Genomic DNA, 21374 nt, shown 5'->3' on the forward strand with positions numbered 1-21374 from the left:
TATCATACTTTAGCTATGGAACAGTTAGCCAGCAACATGCACGGACCTCACCTAGCTTTCTAAGCTAAATGGATGCAGCTAGTGCAACAACTGAGCAAGGGACTGCTTAGTCTGGTCCTCCCATTGGGATGGAGGGTGCTAGACATTTCACTGATACACATGGGGCGAGTTCATCTTTTTTTTCTTGCTACTGCTGACAAGAGCATAGGTGGGACTAAGTGGAACATCTCCATTCATGAGATGGCTCAACAGTTCTATTCTCTTTGTATGAACACAGTGGGCAGGGTCAACCTTCTGCAGTTGAGGAGGGCAGAAGCAGGGACTAAGCAATCAGGTAGACATTAGGAATGGTGCAGACAATGGGAGCCTTTGTTGTGGAATAATGCTATGCACCTTCTATAACCATCTTAAGCAGGCTGCGCACGTTGCTGACCACGACTTGTTTTTGGATTCTGTCTGATTCTTTATACTGCACTCAAATTACATTCATATGTTACATTAAAACTGATAGCATGTCAAATTAATCACCTTATTGTCAATGGAACACACTTAATTTAAGGGCGTTCTCATTCATTGCTTTTTTTTTTTTTTTTACATCCGCTTTCGCTCATACGCACTCCACTCAGATTTAGTCTGACAAAAAAAAATGAAGAATAAAACAACATATGAAAAACAAATCTTTATTCAAACCTTTCAATAGAGGCGGTTGAAATAACAGTCACTGGTTTAAAATATCAACAGCTTTAGTTGTCTGCAAATAGAACAAAATACTTTTATTTTTTGCAAAAGGAGTACACACTGTCTCTTTCCTTCACTACTTTGGCGGTGTGCTCTACATGTACACAAGCACACACATCTGTTTATCCACAGCAGCAGAAGTGACCCCATTTGTTAGCAGAAGCAGTAGATTTACACACCTTACCCCAAAAAATTTAGTAAAGTGCCATCAATCACAGGTGCTCCCGTTTCCTGCTGCAATGTTTATAGAAAAAAAGTCATCCTTTCACATACACATTGTGTTTGGGCCAAATGCACTGGTTTTGAACAAAGGTATTGGTGTGTGCGCATGACTGCCAAAAGTGTGCAGTTCAAACAGCAGCCACCAAAGAGGTATTCCATAGCGAAAGGTAAGAAGGAAACATGAAGGCCAAAGAGTACGCTTCAGGATATAGACCGGTCTGCTGAACTTTGTGGTTCACATACATTTTGTGTCCTAGTGTCATGAAAAAATGCTGAAGACATGCATGCACCATGCTCTTCTCTTCAGATTAATGCAATATAAATATTAAATAAAAAATGCAACCAAGTTAAGAGAAAGGGTATAAGACTATAAATAAAGGGATGGCCCCAGGCTGGAACAGGATATCTTTGAGGTGGCATCAGGTTAGGTGTTATTCACAGGGACAGCTATTCCTTTTACTATCAGAACTGTATTGCAGGACCGCATGTATTTCTAACCCTGGAAAAAGTCAGCAACACCTAAAAAAAATATGCTTTTGCTCTCAGCTGCTAGATTAAAGAAGTCATATAACATAAAAACTCATCTATGGAAAAAATAGCAAGCAAATTTGGATTTCTGAGTGCAACTTTCCTTAGTTAAGAAATGTAAACTTATTTTTGTCCACAACCTTTAGTGCAGGCAGAGTCCTTGGCACGCGGCACGCCACTCTGCGCCTCCCCCGGTGCATTTCACTGAGGTTGGTGCACTTCCACTTTCTCAACAAAGGCATGAAACGGGTTTTCAGGGTTGTGCTCCATGGTGAAAAATACCAAAGCAAGGAAAGCCACAAAAGCAAACAGTGCCACGTGCACGTACAGCGGGACCGCCTTGCCCGGCAGGACTTTCGTTGTTTGCGCCTTCGCCTGCTCCACCAGCTTCGCCTGGGTCAGGATGTCATCATACTTGAACTGGATGGGCCGTCCAGCTGCACCTTTGATGGGCTTTCTTCGGGTAGCACTGCAAAGATAAAGCATGATTTATCTTTGAAAAATCAGAAGGCTTAATCTTAATGGACAAAACAATAAATGAATCTGCAACTCTTGGTCATTACACTCAGTCCTTTACAGCTAGTTAGAAATTGTTTGAAAATTAAGAAAGGCCATAAAAAGAAACAAATTAATTCAGGCACTTACAGGAATGGGAGCATTAAAAGTGCTAGCGTCTTTCCTCCCCATAAGTCACCACCACCACCACCACCACACCTAGTTCCTATATGATTTTTCCTCATTCTTAGCTGTCTGGGAGTTTTTTTTTTTTTGTTAACAGCTTTTAACATTCAGGTTGGGACAAATGGATAGGTTTTACTAGCTTTAACGCACACAAATTATACAGATGTTCGACTGAAAGCCACATCCTTTGTGTAAGATGCACCCAGACAGTAATGCGTCAGAAAGCATGAGAGGTAACGCACACCACTGCTCTACAAAGCCATTCAATGGGAACAGCTCTCTAAAATGATACTGCCATTTCTCTGGTGGAAAACGCATGAGTGCTGTAAGGAACCCCAACACCCCGTAATATAAGACACTGCAATGCAAAAGATTATCCACCCAGAAAAATTGCCTTTAGGAGCTGTAGTGACTGGAGAAGCCCCACCATTTGTTGCAAGCAAATGATGACCTATTTCAAACATCTTTTGTCCTCTGCACATTCAAGTTTAGATCTACAGAGGCATTCAGACTAGTGTTCATCCAGTGAAGCAGATTAGGATCTAAAATGAAAATACATGAAGAGTAATTTCTGTACATTTTGTTGTGCTGTACAGACATTTAAACATTAAATATAATCTAGAACAGATGTGAGTGTGCAACCTGTTCCAAAAAAGCATGGTTCCATTATATTTGATTGTTACATTACAACTCCCCCAACAATTCAAAAATCAGTCTTTTCGAGTGGATCAATGTCGGGGACAGTACTGAATAAAAAATTCAACTAAACTGTTTGCAATGGTGGAAGGACGCATCAGAATGACAAGTTTGTTCCTGTGGAACATAATGTAAGACTTTTTGTAATGCAATGGCTTGAGCTCATTTGTCTTCTTTGCAGATCTGAGTGACACTAAGAAGGGATACTTGTAAGTTGGAATGTTCACATCACTGGAGGCCAAAGTTATGTAAAGTCTCTAAGGCCCAACCCCATCTTAACTAGGCATCCACTCCATCCTAGCTCATGGATGGTGCCATCTTCCCAGTCTTTAACGGACAATGCCTTATTCGCTGTTTTTGCAGAATCATGGTCATGTCTAACTTTTAACACCACTGTTACCAGACCGTTTCTTTCTAGGAACGGTGATACTGTCAAGTTCTTTGACCAATGACCCATACAAGATCTAACGCGACAGTCATCTGTGCAAAATGTGGATTTCCCATCAGGTCAAGAATAAATAAGAATAAATAAGAAAAGATAGACATATAATCCAAATAATGTCTGAATTGATGTCCTTTTGCTCTATATGTCGATAAGGAGATAAACGCATACCTTGACGTCCATAATCTATGTCAGAAATGGCAATCTCCGATAAGATTTAGAATATAAGGACTGTCACTTGACCACATGGGGAGAGAGTTATTTAATCCAGATTAGTGCCTGTAGTTATGCCAGAAAACAGTCTCACCTACTGCCAGCACACTTCACATTTCGCAGAAGATGCATCGTGCCTGAAGCTGAGAAAGCCAAGTCCAGGAGAAAGACCGACTGACTGCTACTCGTAGTATTCATGGTTACCACCTATTGGAAACAAGGGAGCACCTATTCCCGTAGGTTCATCAAGAGTAACTCATTAAAAGGTAATCCCCATTCTGTACATTTTCTAACTTTTATTCCAATTATAAATTGAATCCATTTTATCATGGCAAAACCTATCATTATAGGGGCCCAATTGTAGGGACACAGTTACTCAATATTTCAAAGCCCAAGGTGTCACAGATGGGATAGAGGAGGGGGGAGCTTGCAGTTTTTTTTTTTCCATAGTAGCTGCACATCCAGCGTATGCCTTTGAGACTTTTTAACCCCGGGTGGAGTTCAAACCCACTGAAGCTGCCTCAAGGCAGTTTTAGGAATACTCAGTGGTAGATCCACCTGTACAATACAGTGCTCATTAGGAATTGGAAATCCATTTAGCATATCAAGAACACCAAAATTGGTTTCGTAGCCAATTGCCATACACACACAGATATCTTTGCCTGCGGCCTCTTAGCAATGAGGGGGCTATGTGGCCAGTTTTGGCTGGCTTCACTCCCTTCCTTGCCATGAAGCATTATTCCATGCAGAGGTAATATGGGTCTTAAATTAATGAATTGCCCTATGAAGGAAACTCGTACAGTTTATGCAATGTACTCTGAGCTCCAGACCTGCTGTCATAGCAAGACCTGCTGCTCCCACACAAACACAAGCCATTAGTCAACAGACTTAACACAGTCATGGGCAAAGCACCTGTGAAGCGTGATGAAAAATGGCATTCTGGATTGGCCGCAAGACCAACCAGCTAGAAGCAGTGCCTCCATATGCTACTCCAAGACAAATGCACTATACTGATTGTCTTCATCTTAGGATGGTCCCTCCCACAGAAGTGGGACTGCCGGGAAAGCATTTTTTCCATGCATTTATATCAGTACGCATGGCACACTCATCGGCAACTCTCCCAGAACTGCTCCAGCTCTGCAGTTAGGAAGGAAGTTAATAGAAAAAGTCTCTATAGTTTCCTCCATCATTCACAGTAACCAAGGGAGAGGCCTCAGTTCTGGCTATATGTCAGACTGGAAGCAGTTTCAGTTCAGGACCATGAATGGGAATTACCAAAAATAATTGTGGAAGTTTATACCTCCATAAGTAGAGATACCTTAGATACTAGACTAGTTAAGCCACACTTAATGGAACCCTCAGTATCATTTTTAGGTTTTAAGGAGAAAGCTGCAACCGAACAGAAGAAAAAACAAAAAGACAAAGATAAGACAGCTTGGATCACCCGCTTCTCAGGAATCCAGCATGGATGGTTAGAACTTAAGACCGCAAAAGGATTACAAAACACGATCAGTATCGTATTCTGATAGCAGTTCTTCACATTTTTTTTCAGGACACTGAAGGTAAAGGGACAGAAAGGGGAGCCAATCAGTACAGAAGAAAAGAGGAGCACAGCAGGAAAAGTGAAGGACGACGCAAGGCTGACATCACCATAAAGAGGTTAGAGAAAGGATTGGACTATAGAACCCCAGTGAAAAAAGTTCCAGGACTTTAAGAAACATGGTGATTCAACTTCGAGCCCCATTTAGAAACAGGATTTGGGTGATGGTGCTTCTAGACAGCGGCACAGTCACAATAGTACATCAGACGTTTCAAGGGTTTCTGGATGCAAATCTAACGGAGGACTTCAAACAGACTCCAGATCAACATTTAAATCCTCCTTATAGGGTTCACAACCTTGAAGGGGACATACCACAGATAATCAAAACACTTTTCTGGACTCAACTATATGATGATTATGACATTATCCTAGCAGAAGACTGGCCTCCAGCCTTCATTAGGGAAACCCCACAGGGGAAGGAAGTGATAAGGGTAGGCTTATCCCCAATAGCACCTGAAAATATCAGGGACATTTATGCTGGGGAATGGGCCTCAAGACAGGCTCTTATACAGAAATCAAGTGGGGTGGGATAAACTCTAGTCCACATGTCTTTTCCCCTATGTAGTGAACCAAAACCTAAAACACAATATCCTTCAAACCTAGAAGCAAAATGTGTTATTAAAGAAATATTAAAACAATTTCAGTATCAAGGCTTAATAAATCCATGAACATCGTGAATACGTCCATCCAGGAAAAGGCCCCTTTTTCCAGTTTGTAAGCCAGACAGATCCTATAGAATAGTTTTAAGACTATAGAAATTTGAATTTGCATACCGAACAGGTGCAGTGCAAAATACACACAGTGCAGGTGTAAGGACGAACTTGGTGTGGAAAAAATACAACCAGACCCTGGATATCTCCAATGGGTTTTTCCAGTCAGAATCTAGTGTCTGAAAGTGAGTATCTAACTCCTTTCAGTTTCAACTGAGTGTAAGTCTCATTCAGACCATTGCCTATGGGCTATCAGTATAGCGCTGGCTTTTTTTTGGCATACATGGAGATCTTACAACCAGATCCTGGGATATTGTCATACACCGATACCTACTTAACTAACAATGACTTGAATCTACACCTTACTAAGGTAGACAGTTGACTATTTTATCACATGGTTATAAAATTAATTTTAAGAAATCAAAGATTACCTACCTGATGGTGACCTTCCTTGGATATGAATTATCCAATGAGACCCAAGGTTTACCTCAGGACTTTCTCCAGAAGTGTGCTACCTTGCAGTCTCTGGGTACACTGAAAACATTTGTAATCCCTGTTGGGATTTCTCAACTTTGGACAGACTTATTTGCCTCCCTACATGTGAAACCTCTGTATGACCTGATTCCTTCCAAGCTTTCCTCTAACCAGTGGTTGAGTGCACATAGTGATATCTTCTGTGCTCTACAAGCACACATGCTTGAGATAAAATATTTACAAATTAAGGACAACAAAACCAACCTAGTTATCACAGTAATACCTAGCCACTATGGTTACACATATATGACCTACAATGAAGAACATACTTTCACCACTGCCTACAAGTCTCACTAGTATTCACTGGCTGAAGCATGAATCACTTCAGTTGAAACATCCTGACAACTGTACAAACAGCTATCCTAAAAGGTGCCCTTTGGAACAAATAAACAAATCATTGTTTCTCCCGAACCAGCACTAAAGGCAGCCACAAAGGCAACCATTTCCAATGCTCGCACCCTACACCCAAAATGGGTACAGTGGGCCTCTTCCTTGAGTGCAGTGGATGCAAAGTTTCAGTATAATCCCTCTCTTCGTACTCAAGGTTTTCTCCCAAATAAAAAGGACACTGTTCCAAAATCAGACACTTTACCTGTCGAGTCTTACCAGAGTATTTTGTTCTTTTACCATGATGGCTCTGTGCAATCTGTGGTAGGAATCAAATATAAGTACTACATGGCCTGCACAGCAGCGCAAGGTGTAGTGAAGGACGATGAGCTCACCCCACAATGGATGCACACCAAACTCTTCGGTGACAGTAGAGCACAACATGCAGAGTACCATGTCCTGCTTCTTGCATTACAAAAAGCAGACTCATCAGTTTCCACTCTTATTGTGTCTGAGTCCTCCTGTGTGCAAGGCTACAATGCTGTTTTCCAACATTGAATCCTTATATCCATTCAGCTGCCAAAGGGAAAGCCTATAAAGAATAAACAGCTTTCGAGTAAGGAAGCTGTCTCACAAGACAAGTTTCCATAGGCCTATGTGACGCATGCTTTGGGTCTGTAAGAGTAGTGATATTCACACTAAAGGGAACTGTGAAGTTGACAAAGCGGCAAAAGCTGCAATCCAGACTGCCAGAGTAGCAGTCTTATCTGGATCTCGAAAGAAGATCAACACCGATATACTGACAGTTCTAAATGCAACTAAGCAGGCTGGAAATCCTCCGGCAGGTTTTCCGCCCAAATACTACTACGCCCTTAATTCAGATAACATTGTGGTGGCTACTATACCAGAAGTGGGAGACCGTAATACCTAAATCTGTCTAGACTAGAATTAATCAAAGAAGCACGAGGGGTTGGCTTCTGCACACACAGAACTAAATGTAACCGTGGCAATACTACAGCAATGTTACTCGTGACCGAATCTATAAAAACAAACTAGGGACTATGCTAGACAATGTGATTTGTCAGCAAATTAAACCCTCTACAGTCAAGATCTTCACCAGTTCCCCTCATGATCTCAAACACCCCCTTCGGGTTGATTTATTTATACTACATTGGTTCCTTAATCTCACAATTTATATAAATATATATCGTTAGTTATTGATTCATGCTCTCAATTCCTATGGGCTTGGCCACAGAGAAATGCAAACGTTCGTCATAAAAGATATGCAGTGTCTTGTGTCAATGGGGGCAGTTCATTTATTTCACTAAGATAACTGTCCTGCATTTGCCTCAAAGGCTTACAGGGATTACACTTCTGCTCTGAGAGCGTGGCTCCAATTCAGCAACCCATTCATAGCTGAATTGGTCAGCATTGTAGAGGGGGCCAAAGGGATGATTAAAAAAGCTTTCAATGCTAGTTCTGAAGTTCAGGTCTTAGTTGGTATCAAAATCTGTATGGAGTTCAGAGAAAGCTGAATAACTTGCCTAGACAAGTATTGGGAGGAGGTACTCCATATGCGGTCCTCTTTGGAGTTCATATGTATGTGCCTGGTTTACATAATTCTGGGAAGGTGGCCGATAAAGATAAATTTGACTTGGAGAAACGTCAACTTGGAGAAACTCCAAGAAGTCAGAAACAAGCTGTTTAACACAAACCACTCTGATGTTGCCATTGGGAACAGAAGGTTCATAGTGCTGCCCACAGGTGGGTTCCCAAAGTTGGGGACCCAGACCGGGAGAAAAAACACACCAAGAAAGCTTTTGAACCATCCTACAGACCACATGTCATTGTTCTTGTGGTAAAAGGCAACAGAACTGTTATCCTGCCTCCTCCACCTGGATGAAGAAGAAACAGACAAGTGTATCGGCCACGTTAAAAACACTGGGGCCAGTGGTTCTTTACATTCGGACTGCAAGACTCCAGCAGGAATCCTCTGCAGCCTCCACTTCAACTTCTCACTGAAGAAACTGCATCTGGACCCTCCAGGAAATCTACAAACTGCAACTAAGAAGCAAGACACCTTCAACAACATTGTATCTTCAGCTCTTGCCAGCAACTGCAACAGCTTCCCGGTTGTGCATCCTCAGAGGACTGCCAGTCTTCAGCCTACACCAGAAGAGCGAAGGAATCTCAATTGGGGTGAAGGAGTCATTCCCCTGCTTCAGGAGGGACTTACTGCAACGTTGACTGGCTGCGTGGATCCCCTCTCCTGCTGAGCTGCGTGGATACTGCATCACGAGTGGTGGACTGAAGTGGCCCCGATGGTCCTGACGTCCCACTGTCCAACTTTGGTGAGGTAAGAGCTTGCCTTCCCACGCAGTTGCCAAGGCTTGTTGGACTCCTTCCTTGAAGTCCTTTGTGCATCTTACGGCTCCTGCCCCCAGCACTTTATCCTGCAACGGCCATCCTCCTGAGTGGTTCTCCGGTGGCGTGGGAGCATTTGTTGTAGTGCTGCGTGGGCCTTGATTTGCACCTTTTGTCCCAATACTGTGGGACTCCTGTGCGCGCTGCCTGGTCCTTCCTGGTCCCGGGCAGCACCATTTTCTGCTACCCACAAGATTTGCGCGTGGCAAGGCTTGTTGGTGGACTCCAGCGATGCAAACTAGACTGCAATCCTCCATCCGGCATCGGACATCACTTGCACCAACCAGGAACCAGACTCCATCTTCTTGGGTACAATACTGACTGTTTCACCAGTGGCTCTTCTTTTGCATCTTCATCCAGGTTAGCAGGGGCTCCTGTTCTCCCTGGATCTTCTGTGCTTCTTGGACTTGGTCCCAGTCTTCCACAGGTCCTCAGGTCCAGGAATCAACTGTTGGCATCTTGCAGTCTCTTCTGGTTCTGGCATAATCCTTTTCGTTTGTGTCTCCTGGGAAAGCCTCTGTGTTTTACTCCTGCTTTCCTGGGCACTGGGGTGGGTTCTAGTACTTACCCTTGGGGTTTTCTAGTACTCCCAGCACCCCTCTACACACTACACTTGGCTAGGTGGGAAACCGACATTTGCATTCCACTTTTAGTACATTTCTAACTATTGTGATTTTCACTAATTGCACTGTTTTAACTGTTTTTATGCCCATATCTGCATACTTGTGTATATAGTGTGTATTACTTACCTCATAAGGGAGTATAGTACTGTGTGACTACAGTGGTATTGTATTGCATGAGCTTTTCATTTCTCCTAGATAAGCCTTGGCTGCTCATCCACAGCTACTTCTAGAGTTTGGCTTCTAGCCACTGCCTCCATTTCACTAATAAGGGATAATTGGACCTGGTTAAGGTGCAAGTATCTTAGGTACCCACTACAAACCAGGCAGCCTCCTACAATGGGTTTTAGAAACCGCTGCTGAGTTAACGATAGAAGTCTGGAGAGCTCCAGTACAGATCAAGCAACCAAAATAATTGGTATAAGACTCAGAAAAGATGGATCTGATAGAAAGAGGTGTCTTTGAATTAAGGAACCTTTTTCCAACATCAAATTACAGGTGCACAAAGGGAGAGATTAAGGGTTTTGTGGCTACAGTTTTTTTTTTAGTAAAACAGAAGGACAGAGGTTGGCGTCCTGTCAAACTTGAGGGATTTGAACACGTTTTTGATCTACAGGCACATCAAGAAGGAGGGAATCCATCTATTGAGAGGAATTTTGCCGTGAAATGATTGGTTGGTGAAGTTAGATCTAAAAGACGCATATTTCACAATACCTATGGCAGAGGACAGCAGAGATTCCTATGTTTCAAATGGAGGGGGGTTCTCTATCAATTCCTATGCCCCCTTTGTCAGTCTATCCTCAGCTCCATGGTGTTTCACCAGAGTGATACGTCTACTGGTAGCCTTCCTCAGAGAAAGGCGTGTCTGGTTAATAATTTATTTAAAGGGTATTTTACTGTCTCAGGACAAGTCAGAACTTTTGAAACTTTTGTCATGGATAATCAAACTTCTGGAGAGCTTGGGCATTTTGTTAAACTCAGAAAAATCCATCACAGTTCCAACTCAAGAGTCTAGAATTCTTAGGATTTCAGGTAAATACAGTATTATCATCTCATATGTTTCTTCCACACAAGAAGGTGACAAAGATAAGGAAGGAAATACAAGCAGTATTGCTTAAAAGAGGTGCTCATTTTAAGGGACCTTGCAAGGATTTCGGGACTACTGTCATTGACCATCTCACTGGGACCTTTACATTGCACAGGCTTTCAGAGACTGCAAGCCTTGAGTCTGATAAGAGGTTTATGGTATGTGGACTGTCTTTGCCTATCAGCAGACAGACACTCAGGATTATTTGGAATTGTGGTTAAAAAAAATTAAAAAAAAAGTAGAAACGTGGAGTTTAGGAATATTCCCAAACTTGTACTGGAGTCCGATGCAAGCAGTTTAGGTTAGGGAGCTCATCTGGACAGTTTGGAAACTGGTGGAAGATGGTCCAGGGAGGAACAGTCACTCCACAAACTGTCTAGAAATGTTGGCAGCTCTGAATGCATTGAAGAGTTTCAAAGATGTGCTAAGGAGCACTGTTACATTGATCCGCTTAGACAATTTAACAGCAGTTTCACATGTGAACTGATTGGGTGGTTTGAAGTCAAAGGTTCTGGCAGACCTGGCAAGGCCAATTTGATATTTTTGTTGGGATCACAATAATTGTGTTGAGAAGTATTTATTTCAGGTTGACAGAATGTAAGGGCAGATTGAAATTACAGGTTCCTCAAGGACTTCAGCAATTGGAAACTGAATCCAGAGGTTTTCAGTCTGATTCAGAGACTATGGGGTCTGATTCAAGTAGATTTGTTTGTGAGCAGGCTGACTTCAGGTACGCAGATATTTCAGCTGGCGGCCGGATATGCAGGCAATAGCAGTAGACGCTTTCTGCAGGATTAGGGAAGAAAAGGTCGTTATGCCTTTCCCCTCTTTTCAATGATCCAGAGGGTTTTGATGAAATAAGGTCGGAAGGTAGCAACATTATTCTGGTGACTCCTTTTTGGAAATCACAGATTTAGTTCCCACATGTGATGGAGCTTGCAGTAGCTATACCTCATTTGATTTCAGTATCTTTGGGTCTTCGAATGGGTTCATATGGAGAAGATTAACCTTGTTTGGAAGATTAAGAGTTCTAACATATTCAGGCCTTTCAGGAAGAGCTAAAGAGTTAATGGATGAATCTTGGGCCCCAGGAACTAAGAAGAGGTACAAAGGTACCTGGAAGAAGTGATGAAGTTGGTGTATGGGGAGGGGTTTCAATCCCGTGGAAGCGCCTGTAGCTGAGGTAGCTATTTACTTTGCAGATTTATACAATTCAGGCCTCAAATACAGAACTATTAATTGTTATAGATGTTAAATTCTGCTGGTCATGCGTTAGTTATTAGTTTTGCAGTTGGAAGTGACCTTTTGATCAGAAGGGTCATGAAAGGTGTAAGATTAAGGAGACCTAGAGCACATTATGAATCTGTATGGGATGTCAGCTTAATATTCAAGCTTTTTATTTCTTGGCCAGGTAATTACCGTTCGCATAGACAGATCTCTGCGAAGCTAGCTACTTTCATCTGTTTGATTTCTTTTACAGGGGTTTCCGATGTCAAGGCATTGGAGATTTTGAACAGATCCTATTCTCCTGAGGGGTACACTTCGATATATGGAAGAGGACAAAACCTATGTCCGATTCCATCTTTTACCCTTATTAGCGTGACTGTGAGAAACTATGTGTTGTGAAAATGCATGAGAGCCTATGAGTACAGATCATCAGAGACCAGACTACATGGTGAAGATCAGCTATTATTGTCTTATGTTAAGCCTTTCAAAGCAGTTTCTACTGCTATGTTAGCTAAATGGGTGTGAGTAAGTATGAGAGACGCAAGTGTGGATCTTTCAAGATTTGGTGCCCACTCTTCAAGAGGTGCCATGGATTGTAAGGTCTTCTGGTCCGGTGGGTTGCTACCAAAAATTCTTAAAACTTCAGATTGGTCAAATGCTAATATTTTTGCAAACTTCTATTTGAGGCCAGTAGAACATGTAAGCAATGTAGTGCTAGAAGGCTTTAAACATGCATAATGGTAGACACCGGTCTTGTAAAAAAAATAAAAAAAAACACAAAAAAAAAGGCGATTCTCCAATTATGTAGAGAGAATCTTGATTTCATTGAAGACAACGGAGGCTATGGTTATCCCACCCTCACCCTATGAGAGAAAAGAAGTTAAGAAGTAAAAAAAATATATATATATATTTTAAGTAAAGTTTCGTAGCGGTAATTCAATTACACAATGTGTTGAGTTATCGTTGGGTCTCAGTTATAGCTCAGTGCTTGTTGACATTCCAAATTCCATTCACGCTCCGTGCTTGCTGAATGTTTTGGTGGAATGGAAGGTGGGCGGTTAAGACTGAAGCAGAGAAAAGAGTGGGTTGAAGGAGGTGTGATAACGACACTCTGGATCATCCTGTTTGTCAAACTTAGATTTTGGACCACACAATTTTGTACTGGCGACGAAGTGCTGTGGACAGGAATATCTTCCATGCATGCAGTCGGACTCTCATTCAAGCTGTGGCAGTGCTTGCAGGAGCGGAGGAGTTTAGCGTCCTTCGAGCCTCAGATCTTCGGAACCCTGACTTAAAGTTCCTTTTTCTGAACACCCTGGCAGATCTTACGACCGGACAATGGAGTTTGGGGTTGCGCTTGGGGACCTTGCAAGCGCAATTATCTTGCACATAAAGGTTGCGGGAAGTGACAGAAGTGGAAAAAGATTTTAACTGGCAATTCAAGTTGTATAACTTGGTAGTCATGCAGCATTCCATAATTCCACCACCTGTTTTTACTGCGGACACTGCTTCTTGTGAAGCAGATTGGGAATTATGGAAAGAAGGTTTTGAAGCTCACCTTGACACCCTGGATGGTGATTCTTTTACACATAAAAAAAATTACATTCTTCAGAACTGTTTGGGACCTGAAGGCCGAAAATGTTTAAAACATACAGCAGAAAGAGGTTCAGTTAGAAGGCGAAGGAGACAGGAATTGATGAATTTGCTTCTGCTATTAGATCCATGGATTCTAGGTTTAAAGCTTGCAAGAATGTCTTAATAGAGGCATAAGTTTTACAAAAGAGCTCAAATATCTGGTGAACCTGTTGCATGTTTTGTGGGTGCTTTAAGAGTACTTGCTGTCATGTGTGAGTTTAAGGCATGTGAAGACGAAATGATACGTGATCAACTGGTAGAGAAAACTAATAGTAAAAAGGTACAAGAAGCACTGCTGTCCACCCCGAAATTAACTCTTGAAAAAGCGGTTGAAATTGCTACTAGAATAGAACACAACTGTGTATACGCAACAAATGAATATTTCAGATGAAAAAGTATTCTCAGAGTGTGACATTTGTGAAAGGGAAGATAAAAAGGTAAAGGGAAAGAAAGGTCTGAAACTGTATCCAAAAAAAGAGAATTTTAGGAAATTAGAGTGTTATAGGTGTGGTAGTGTGTTTTATTTAGGCAATGCAAATGTGTGCCCAGCAATGGATAAGAAATGTTCCAAATGTATGAAAAAGGGCATTTTGCCAGGGTATGTAGGTCTAAAGGCAGTTGCACCTTGTAAAGTCCTAGGAGTAATCAAGGACGGAACATCGGTAATGAGGCACCGACTAGTGACGAAGATAAAATTTTGACCATCATTGATGTATGCGAGTCACAGGAAGGAAATGTATGTAGTATAACATCCAACAAGGACAAGAGACCTTTTTGTGACCTACTTATTAATGGGAAGGGTGTGAGTGATGGCTGATCCGCGTTCACCCTTCATCTTGTCGAGTCAAAAAAAAAAAAAAAAAAAAAAGAGAATGTTTTAATCACATTTGCCTTAAAGATTCTTGCATTAAACCTGTAGGTTATGGAGGAAAACCAATAGATGTTGTGGGGGAATATCAAGCAGAATTCAATTGTCAAGGCAGTATTGCGAAAGGTGTGGTGTATGTTGCAAAGGATGACACGTGTTTGTTGGGATGGAATGATCAAAAGAATCTAGGGATTTTACTCGATCCTAACAATCCTGCACAGGTAATTCTAAGTAAGGATTATAAGCGCGTGCTTTCGATTAAAAAAAATATATGGAAAGATGAGTTTTCGGAAGTGTTCCAGGAAGGATTTGGGAAATTCAAAGATTTTTCTCATAAGATCAATTTGAGGGCAGATGCTACTCCAAAAATACATAGGGTGCTTAGAGTTCCTTCAGGCTTAAGAGGGGAGTTAAGAAAGGAGCTGGACAAATTGTGTCAACAAGGAGTAATAGAAAGAATTGAATCTTCTGATTGGGTTGCTCTCATCGTTATAGCTTGTAAGGCCAATGAATCCATTTGCATGTGTGTGGACTTGCATGATTTGAACGGGCAAATTTGGGTTGACAGTCATCCTTTACCAAACATTTCTGAGATGTTGTCTACCTTGAAAGAAGCCAGTAGATTCAGTTTGTTGGATATGGCTTCGGCATACCATCAGATCAATCTACATCCGGAATCTAGGCACCTAACTGCCTTGATTACTCCTGAGGGTTTGTTTCAATGTAAATGTATGGCGTTTGGATTGGCTTCTGCCTCTGCTGTGTTCCAGAGGGTGGTGGATAATTTGTTTAACAGTATTGATGGAATTGTGGCGTTCCAAGATGTCGTCTTGATTCGGATTCTTTCCAAAAATGTACATGAGAGGTTGAGACGAGCATTATCCATTTTAAAAGAAAAGGGGGTCACACTCAGTGAGGACAAATGCAGATTTAATGTAACTTGTATTGATCATTTGGGGTACAAGATATCAGAGCATGGGGTAGAACCTAAGGCTAGCTTGGTTAAGGCCATTGATGATTTCCAATCTCCAGAAAACAAGGATCAAGCAAGGTCTTATGGGATTGATGGAATTCTATAGTAGATTTATTCCTAACAGTGCTGAGAAGTCATTTAATAGGAGAAATCTGTTAAAGAAAAAGGTCAGGTTTGAATGGGACTTGAATTGTGAACACGAATTCCAACTAATAAAAGATGAAGTAGCTCAGGCAATTCCGTTAAAACCATTCAACCCCAAAGATGAAACCATCATTATGATGGATGCCAGTCAAAGGGGCTTAGGTGCGGTTTTGTTGCAACAGAAACTGGGTAAGGATGAAGTAATTGCGTTTGCCTCTCGCAGTCGGAGAGGTGCAGAACCTACTTACTCGACGATAGAAATAGAAGCCCTTGCGTGCTGGTGAAGTATTATGCATTTTAAGGCTTACTTGTGGGACAAGTGTTTTACAGTTCGGATGGATCACAAACCCTTAGAGCAATTATTTTCCACAAAAAGAAGGGGAACATGCTTCTCCTAGACTGGCATGTGGCAATACAGACTGCAAGTGTATGATTATTGCATTGAGTATGTACCTGGTGGTAGAAACTTGTTAGCAGATTGTCTCTCTGCTTCCCAGTGTAACCATGAGCAGTGAAGATGAAGTAGGATCAAGGGAGGATGATGTAGTATGCTCTGTAGAGAGCTGTCTGGAAGGTGTGGGGATGGAAGATGATTGGAAGGATGCGTGTGATGCAGATGAGCAGGTATGTGAGATTAAATGTGGTTTATCACAAGGATGGACAAAGTTGAAACATAATGAGAAAATAAGTGAAGCTTAAAAGCAGATTTTTTTAAAGAATTATCAGTGGTAAATCATATTTTGATGCGTTTAAATGTATTGGTTGTGCCAGGAAGTTTGAGGAACAGGATATTAACTTTAGCTCATGAACGGCAAATTGGTATGCGTGCTATGAAAAGGAGAACTCTGGGAGAATATTTGGTGGCCAGTATTGGATAAAAGTGTGGAGCACTTTGTGAGGGATTGTTTAATGTGCGCTGTGAGCGATAAATCTCAAGTCACATTACCTACTCCAGTTGAGGAGATAAGTGTACCAGACAAAACGTGGAGCAAGATTGCCATTGACATTATTGGTCCCATGGTGCTGTCAAATGGTGTGATGGAATATGGGTTGGTACTTATGGATTTTTACAGCCGTTGGCCTGAACTCAAGTTTGTGAAGGTGCCTAAAACTACTAAGGTTATTGAATTCTCTGAGTCAGTTTTTGAAGGGAGGAATACCAGATGAAATCTTGACTTATAATGGTTGTCAGTTTATGTCAGCTCAACTAGCTAACTATGTGGCATTCATGGGCATCAAGCACACAAAAACTTCATTGTATCATCCTAGAAGCAATGTCTGGTGGAACGATTCAATAGAGTCATTAAGGATAATGTAGTTAGCTAAAGCAAGGGGTTTAAATTGCAAGTTGGAGCTCAAGAAATTGTTGTGGGCTCTGCACATTACATCCAATGCGGATACAAAAGGTGTCACTGTGTGTTATTGAGGGGCAGGGTTCTGGCAACTAAGTTAGCAAGACAATGAATGGGAGAGTTTGTCATTGACAGAGAACTGGTTGACAAGGTGGGTGAAAGAGGGGTGCAGGTTCTGAATAGGTATATTGAGAGTCCAAGAAAGAGAATTTTTGTGAAGGAGGGGGATTATGTGAAGGTTAAGTGTCTGGAAAATTCAGAAAGGTGAATCAACGTTTTTGTCAACTAAAATGGTTGTAAGAATGTTTAAAAATTGTGTTAAATTGGATGATGGAAAGTGGTCGAACAAGGAAAAGTTGTCAATTGCAATGCATGACAATAGCAAAGGAAAAATAAATGGAACAACCTTGACAACGAAGAAGAGGCAAAAGTAATTCCAAGAAAAAGGAAATTGCAGAGAAAGTATGAAGATTATATACTTAATGTGCCCAGGAAAACCCAATGTATATCTTCTGTTATGTCACTGTGTCTCAATGGAATATGTATAGGTTGTAATATTAGTATTCTATGTTTAGGTATTGGTATTATTGTAGTAAGGGATTTGAAGTATTGTGGAAGTTTAATATGATTTTAGTTGTTTTTTGTGTTAAGGGGAAGGATGTGTTGGGTCTCAGTTATAGCTCAGTACTTGTTCACATTCAACAAGCACTGAGCGTGAATGGAATTTGGAATTTAATGGTGGAATGGAAGGTGGGTGGTTAGGACTGAAGCAGAGAAGAGGTCGGGTGGAAGGAGGTGTGATGATAACGCTCTGGATCATCCTGTTTGCCAATAAACCTACGGTTTTTGGACCACACAACTTTGTAGTTATGTTTGTGGATGAATTTTGTTTTTTTTTTTTTGTTAGCCTTCGTTGTCTTTAATTCTCTCTGCATAATAATTTGAGAATAGCCATTTACCAACAGGTCAAGGATAAATTACCAATATAGACAAATAATCAACATAATGTAGTGAAAAATAACATCTTTTTGGCTTATAGGTCCATAAGGAGATGTCAGAAACACACATTGATGCTCATAATCTATGTCAGACATTCTAACCTCTGTTAAGATTTAGGATACAAGGACTGTCACTCGACCACCTTTTTTTTGGAGGGGGGTGTCCAGTGGGGCTGAAAGGTCCTTCGCCCACATTATCGGCCATGATTCTGCCAGAAAAGGTCTCGCCTACTGCCAGTGCACTTCGCCACAATACATCTCACCTTAAGCTTGAAGCTGATAAAGCTAAGTATTGGAGGAAGACCAACTGACTGCTACTGCAATGAGTCTTAGCCCTTCATGGAAAACAGTCTTCATGCCTCCGTTGATACGGCAGTTTTTGCTGCCAACAAGGTATGCAGTGCACCTTTTCTTCCTAAGAAACTTTGGACTACAAGTTGCTCTGCCTTTCATGCTCTCATAGTATAGAAGTAGGCATTTGGGTGTAAGGTTCTAGATGACATTTTAATGACAATCCAACAAGCTAGACATTTTAATTGTATTCTTGTTACTGTTTCCATGGTGACCCTGATCCCCTCATGGGATTATCAGTAACCCAAAAGCAATCCATCTATGTCAATTACACATTGAAAAGTGTCTTATGGGGCTACAATAACTTGTCTTTCACATTCATCGCTGGTGCTTTGAACCAAGTTCACCCGTGTCACCCGTGGCTGGGAAAGGACTTCTTGTAGAATCACACCAAAGTCGTAACTTAAATAACAAAAGGCTCTAATGGTTTGTGCATATGCAATGCCAAGACTAGACTTAAGTCCACACCAAGGTTAAGTCTTCCAAATGGGAGGATGAAGATGAGACCAACGTTTATAGTATTTCACCAGTGCATTCCTCAAAGAGAGGACTTCAAAAGTTGTATTTAGGTAAACAGCAATGGCGTACCTAATTCATGTCCTGGACAAAGAAAACGAAAACCTTTAAAGCATTAATATTTCTCACCTAAGCATAGGGACAAGGTCTTAACCATCTATGTTTTTTTTACATTTCTCTTTAGCTCACATTTCATTCTAGTTAACACAAGCACCAACATAAAGAGAAACAAATGCTGTGACAGTGTTGTCGGGAGAAGTGGCGTAGTCATTGCCAACATGCCAATGGAGATCAAGTTGGCCAAAAGACCATGGAGGAAAAGTGGTTGCAGTGAGCAGAGGTAAGGAAGTTGACAAAAGTAGTAAGGACAATCAGTGGTGTAGAGAGGTAAAAAAAAATTGAAGGCAAATGAGTGTTTGAGAGAGTAATTCTTACTGCCTTATCATTAGGGTCCATAAGAAACAGATCGCTTGAGCTGTCAGGTGACAGCTGGATGAGGAGAAATAATATGCTCTATCTTTCTTTATAAAGGGGAGATGAAAATTGGGACAGACTAGAGAAAAAAAAAAATTAAAGAGCAAGGAAAGTCATAAGTACTTCAGAGGGGCTTTTGATTAAAAAGGAGGACAGAGGACCATTTTTTGGTTAGAAGAGGATGAAACATCACGGAGGGCATGGAGGTCACCCTAGAAGAATTTTACTGATGAGGGAGGATGTCAGTAGATGACTAGGAGATGCCAGGAGAAGCCATATCCAGGCTAAAACCAATTAGAGCAATTAAGTAGGACTCCTAACAAAGCATACCATATTTTGAGATTTATGCACCTTTCAATACCCAAAAACTGAAAAACAAGACCCCCAGGCAGCCAGTCAGGAAGGGTGGGTAGGTGGGTGGGTATTAGGAGAATGGAAAGGGAAACACACCATTAAAATAAACACTGCTCTTTCATCACCCCAATAAGAGCAGATACAACTACCCCAGAGAGACATCTCGGAGTCAAGAAAATGCAAATCACAGTCTATAGAAAGACCCAACAGTTTCCCAAAGTGTGAAAATATCTTAGTTATGGGTTCCACTTTGAGCCAGAAACAATGTCTTTTTGACAGCAAATACAGTTTTCTGCATCAAGGTGTCCATGCTCATATCTGGAAACAGCAGACTAGTGAACTCAGCAGAACTCTTTGCCGAACCACCACTTTCAAAATTCATTCCCCAAGTTAATGGCCCTCGCCATTGGACCATTCCTAGTTACCAATTTAAGCTTACTTAAAGAGCTTTTGTAACCTCCAAGAACAGAGTGTTTCTTCACAGCATGTTAATCATTCAGGGTCCTATGAATCCCTTGCATCTCCTCCTGAAGCAAACTGTCAATGATTGCGCCCTAAAGTTGTCCAAAACCTCAAACCTGGCTTCTATTCCAGTGTCAGCCATGTGGTTCTGAAACGCAACTGATCTTTAGGCCAAGGACTTAATTTCCACCTTATAGTACTCTTGAGAATCTAGGCAGGCTGCGGATTTTCAAAAAGACTACCCTCTCTCCACTCTAGCAGTAAGGCCCTCAGATTTGCCATCTACAGCCCTGACCGTCTCAGCAATATACTAAGTTGTACTCACACCCAGGTCAGTGTGGAATGTTTCAATGGACATAAGCAGGGGCCCGTCACCCTGTGTTCTGAGGCACTGCAGGTGTCATGCTCATACAAGTCTTCAGGGACACAGCGCCACAAGGCTTAATAAAAAAATAAAAAAATCCTCCGTAAGGCTTATTCTTCATTCTCGGCCATCACTCAGCTAGAAAGCATCAAAAGTCAGATACAGAAAGGCAACCCCTGTTAATCAGCAGGCCATTCTTTTGTTCCAGGCATCAACAAGTGCTCTCCCACCCAGGGTGCTGCAGGGGTTCAGCAGACCCATTTCCTCATGACCGGGCCCACCTTCCAAATGGAGCTTGTAAAACGGGCTCAGGGCAGGGAGAATTTTATGTCAACAGGCTACCTCAGTATTACCACTAGTCTCAACAATCACCTCAACCCATCAGTCACATGCCTCAATCTCTTTTGCAGTACCTCTGCAGACCACCAATACAGTCAACTGGTAAGGGACTATACTCCCATTTTAGTCATCCCTAGCATCCATGACCTTACTTCACATCTAGGACAGCAGGTTAAGATGAGATACAGAGCCCGCTAAAAGAGCCAGAGATCACAGCAGCCATCTTTGGGGTTGGCTTGCACAAGTAGCTTGAAAGAACCTCTTGTAACAAGGATGACATGCAGTGGACAGTTGAGGACCAACAGCCCATGAGATTGAGCAGATGAGAATTGGTAACCAGAATGTAGCATAAAACAAGACTTTGGCTTAGTTCTACAAAGTTTGCTTTCATACCCACAGATGATGGGAGTGAACTTAGTTCAATGCACCGGCGATTAAATGTGAAAGGCAGGTTATTGTAGCCCGCAGGACCCCCTCCCACCCAATACACAGATG

General features: G+C 41.7%; 1 protein-coding gene across 4 annotated transcripts in view; it reads right to left on the reverse strand.

Annotated features, from left to right (window-relative positions):
• Positions 1-664: 664 nt before the first annotated feature.
• LEMD1 (LEM domain containing 1) overlaps positions 665-21374 on the reverse strand; it is a 353053-nt gene continuing 332343 nt past the window's right edge. For all 4 annotated transcript variants that reach the window (XM_069238551.1, XM_069238549.1, XM_069238547.1 and 1 more), the window contains one exon: positions 665-1957. In XM_069238551.1, coding sequence (XP_069094652.1) covers positions 1690-1957 — 268 coding nt within the window. In that variant the 3' untranslated portion in view covers positions 665-1689. The remainder of the gene's footprint in view (positions 1958-21374) is intronic.

Source organism: Pleurodeles waltl, chromosome 6 (assembly GCF_031143425.1).
Source record: "Pleurodeles waltl isolate 20211129_DDA chromosome 6, aPleWal1.hap1.20221129, whole genome shotgun sequence".
Classification (NCBI taxonomy): domain Eukaryota; kingdom Metazoa; phylum Chordata; class Amphibia; order Caudata; family Salamandridae; genus Pleurodeles; species Pleurodeles waltl.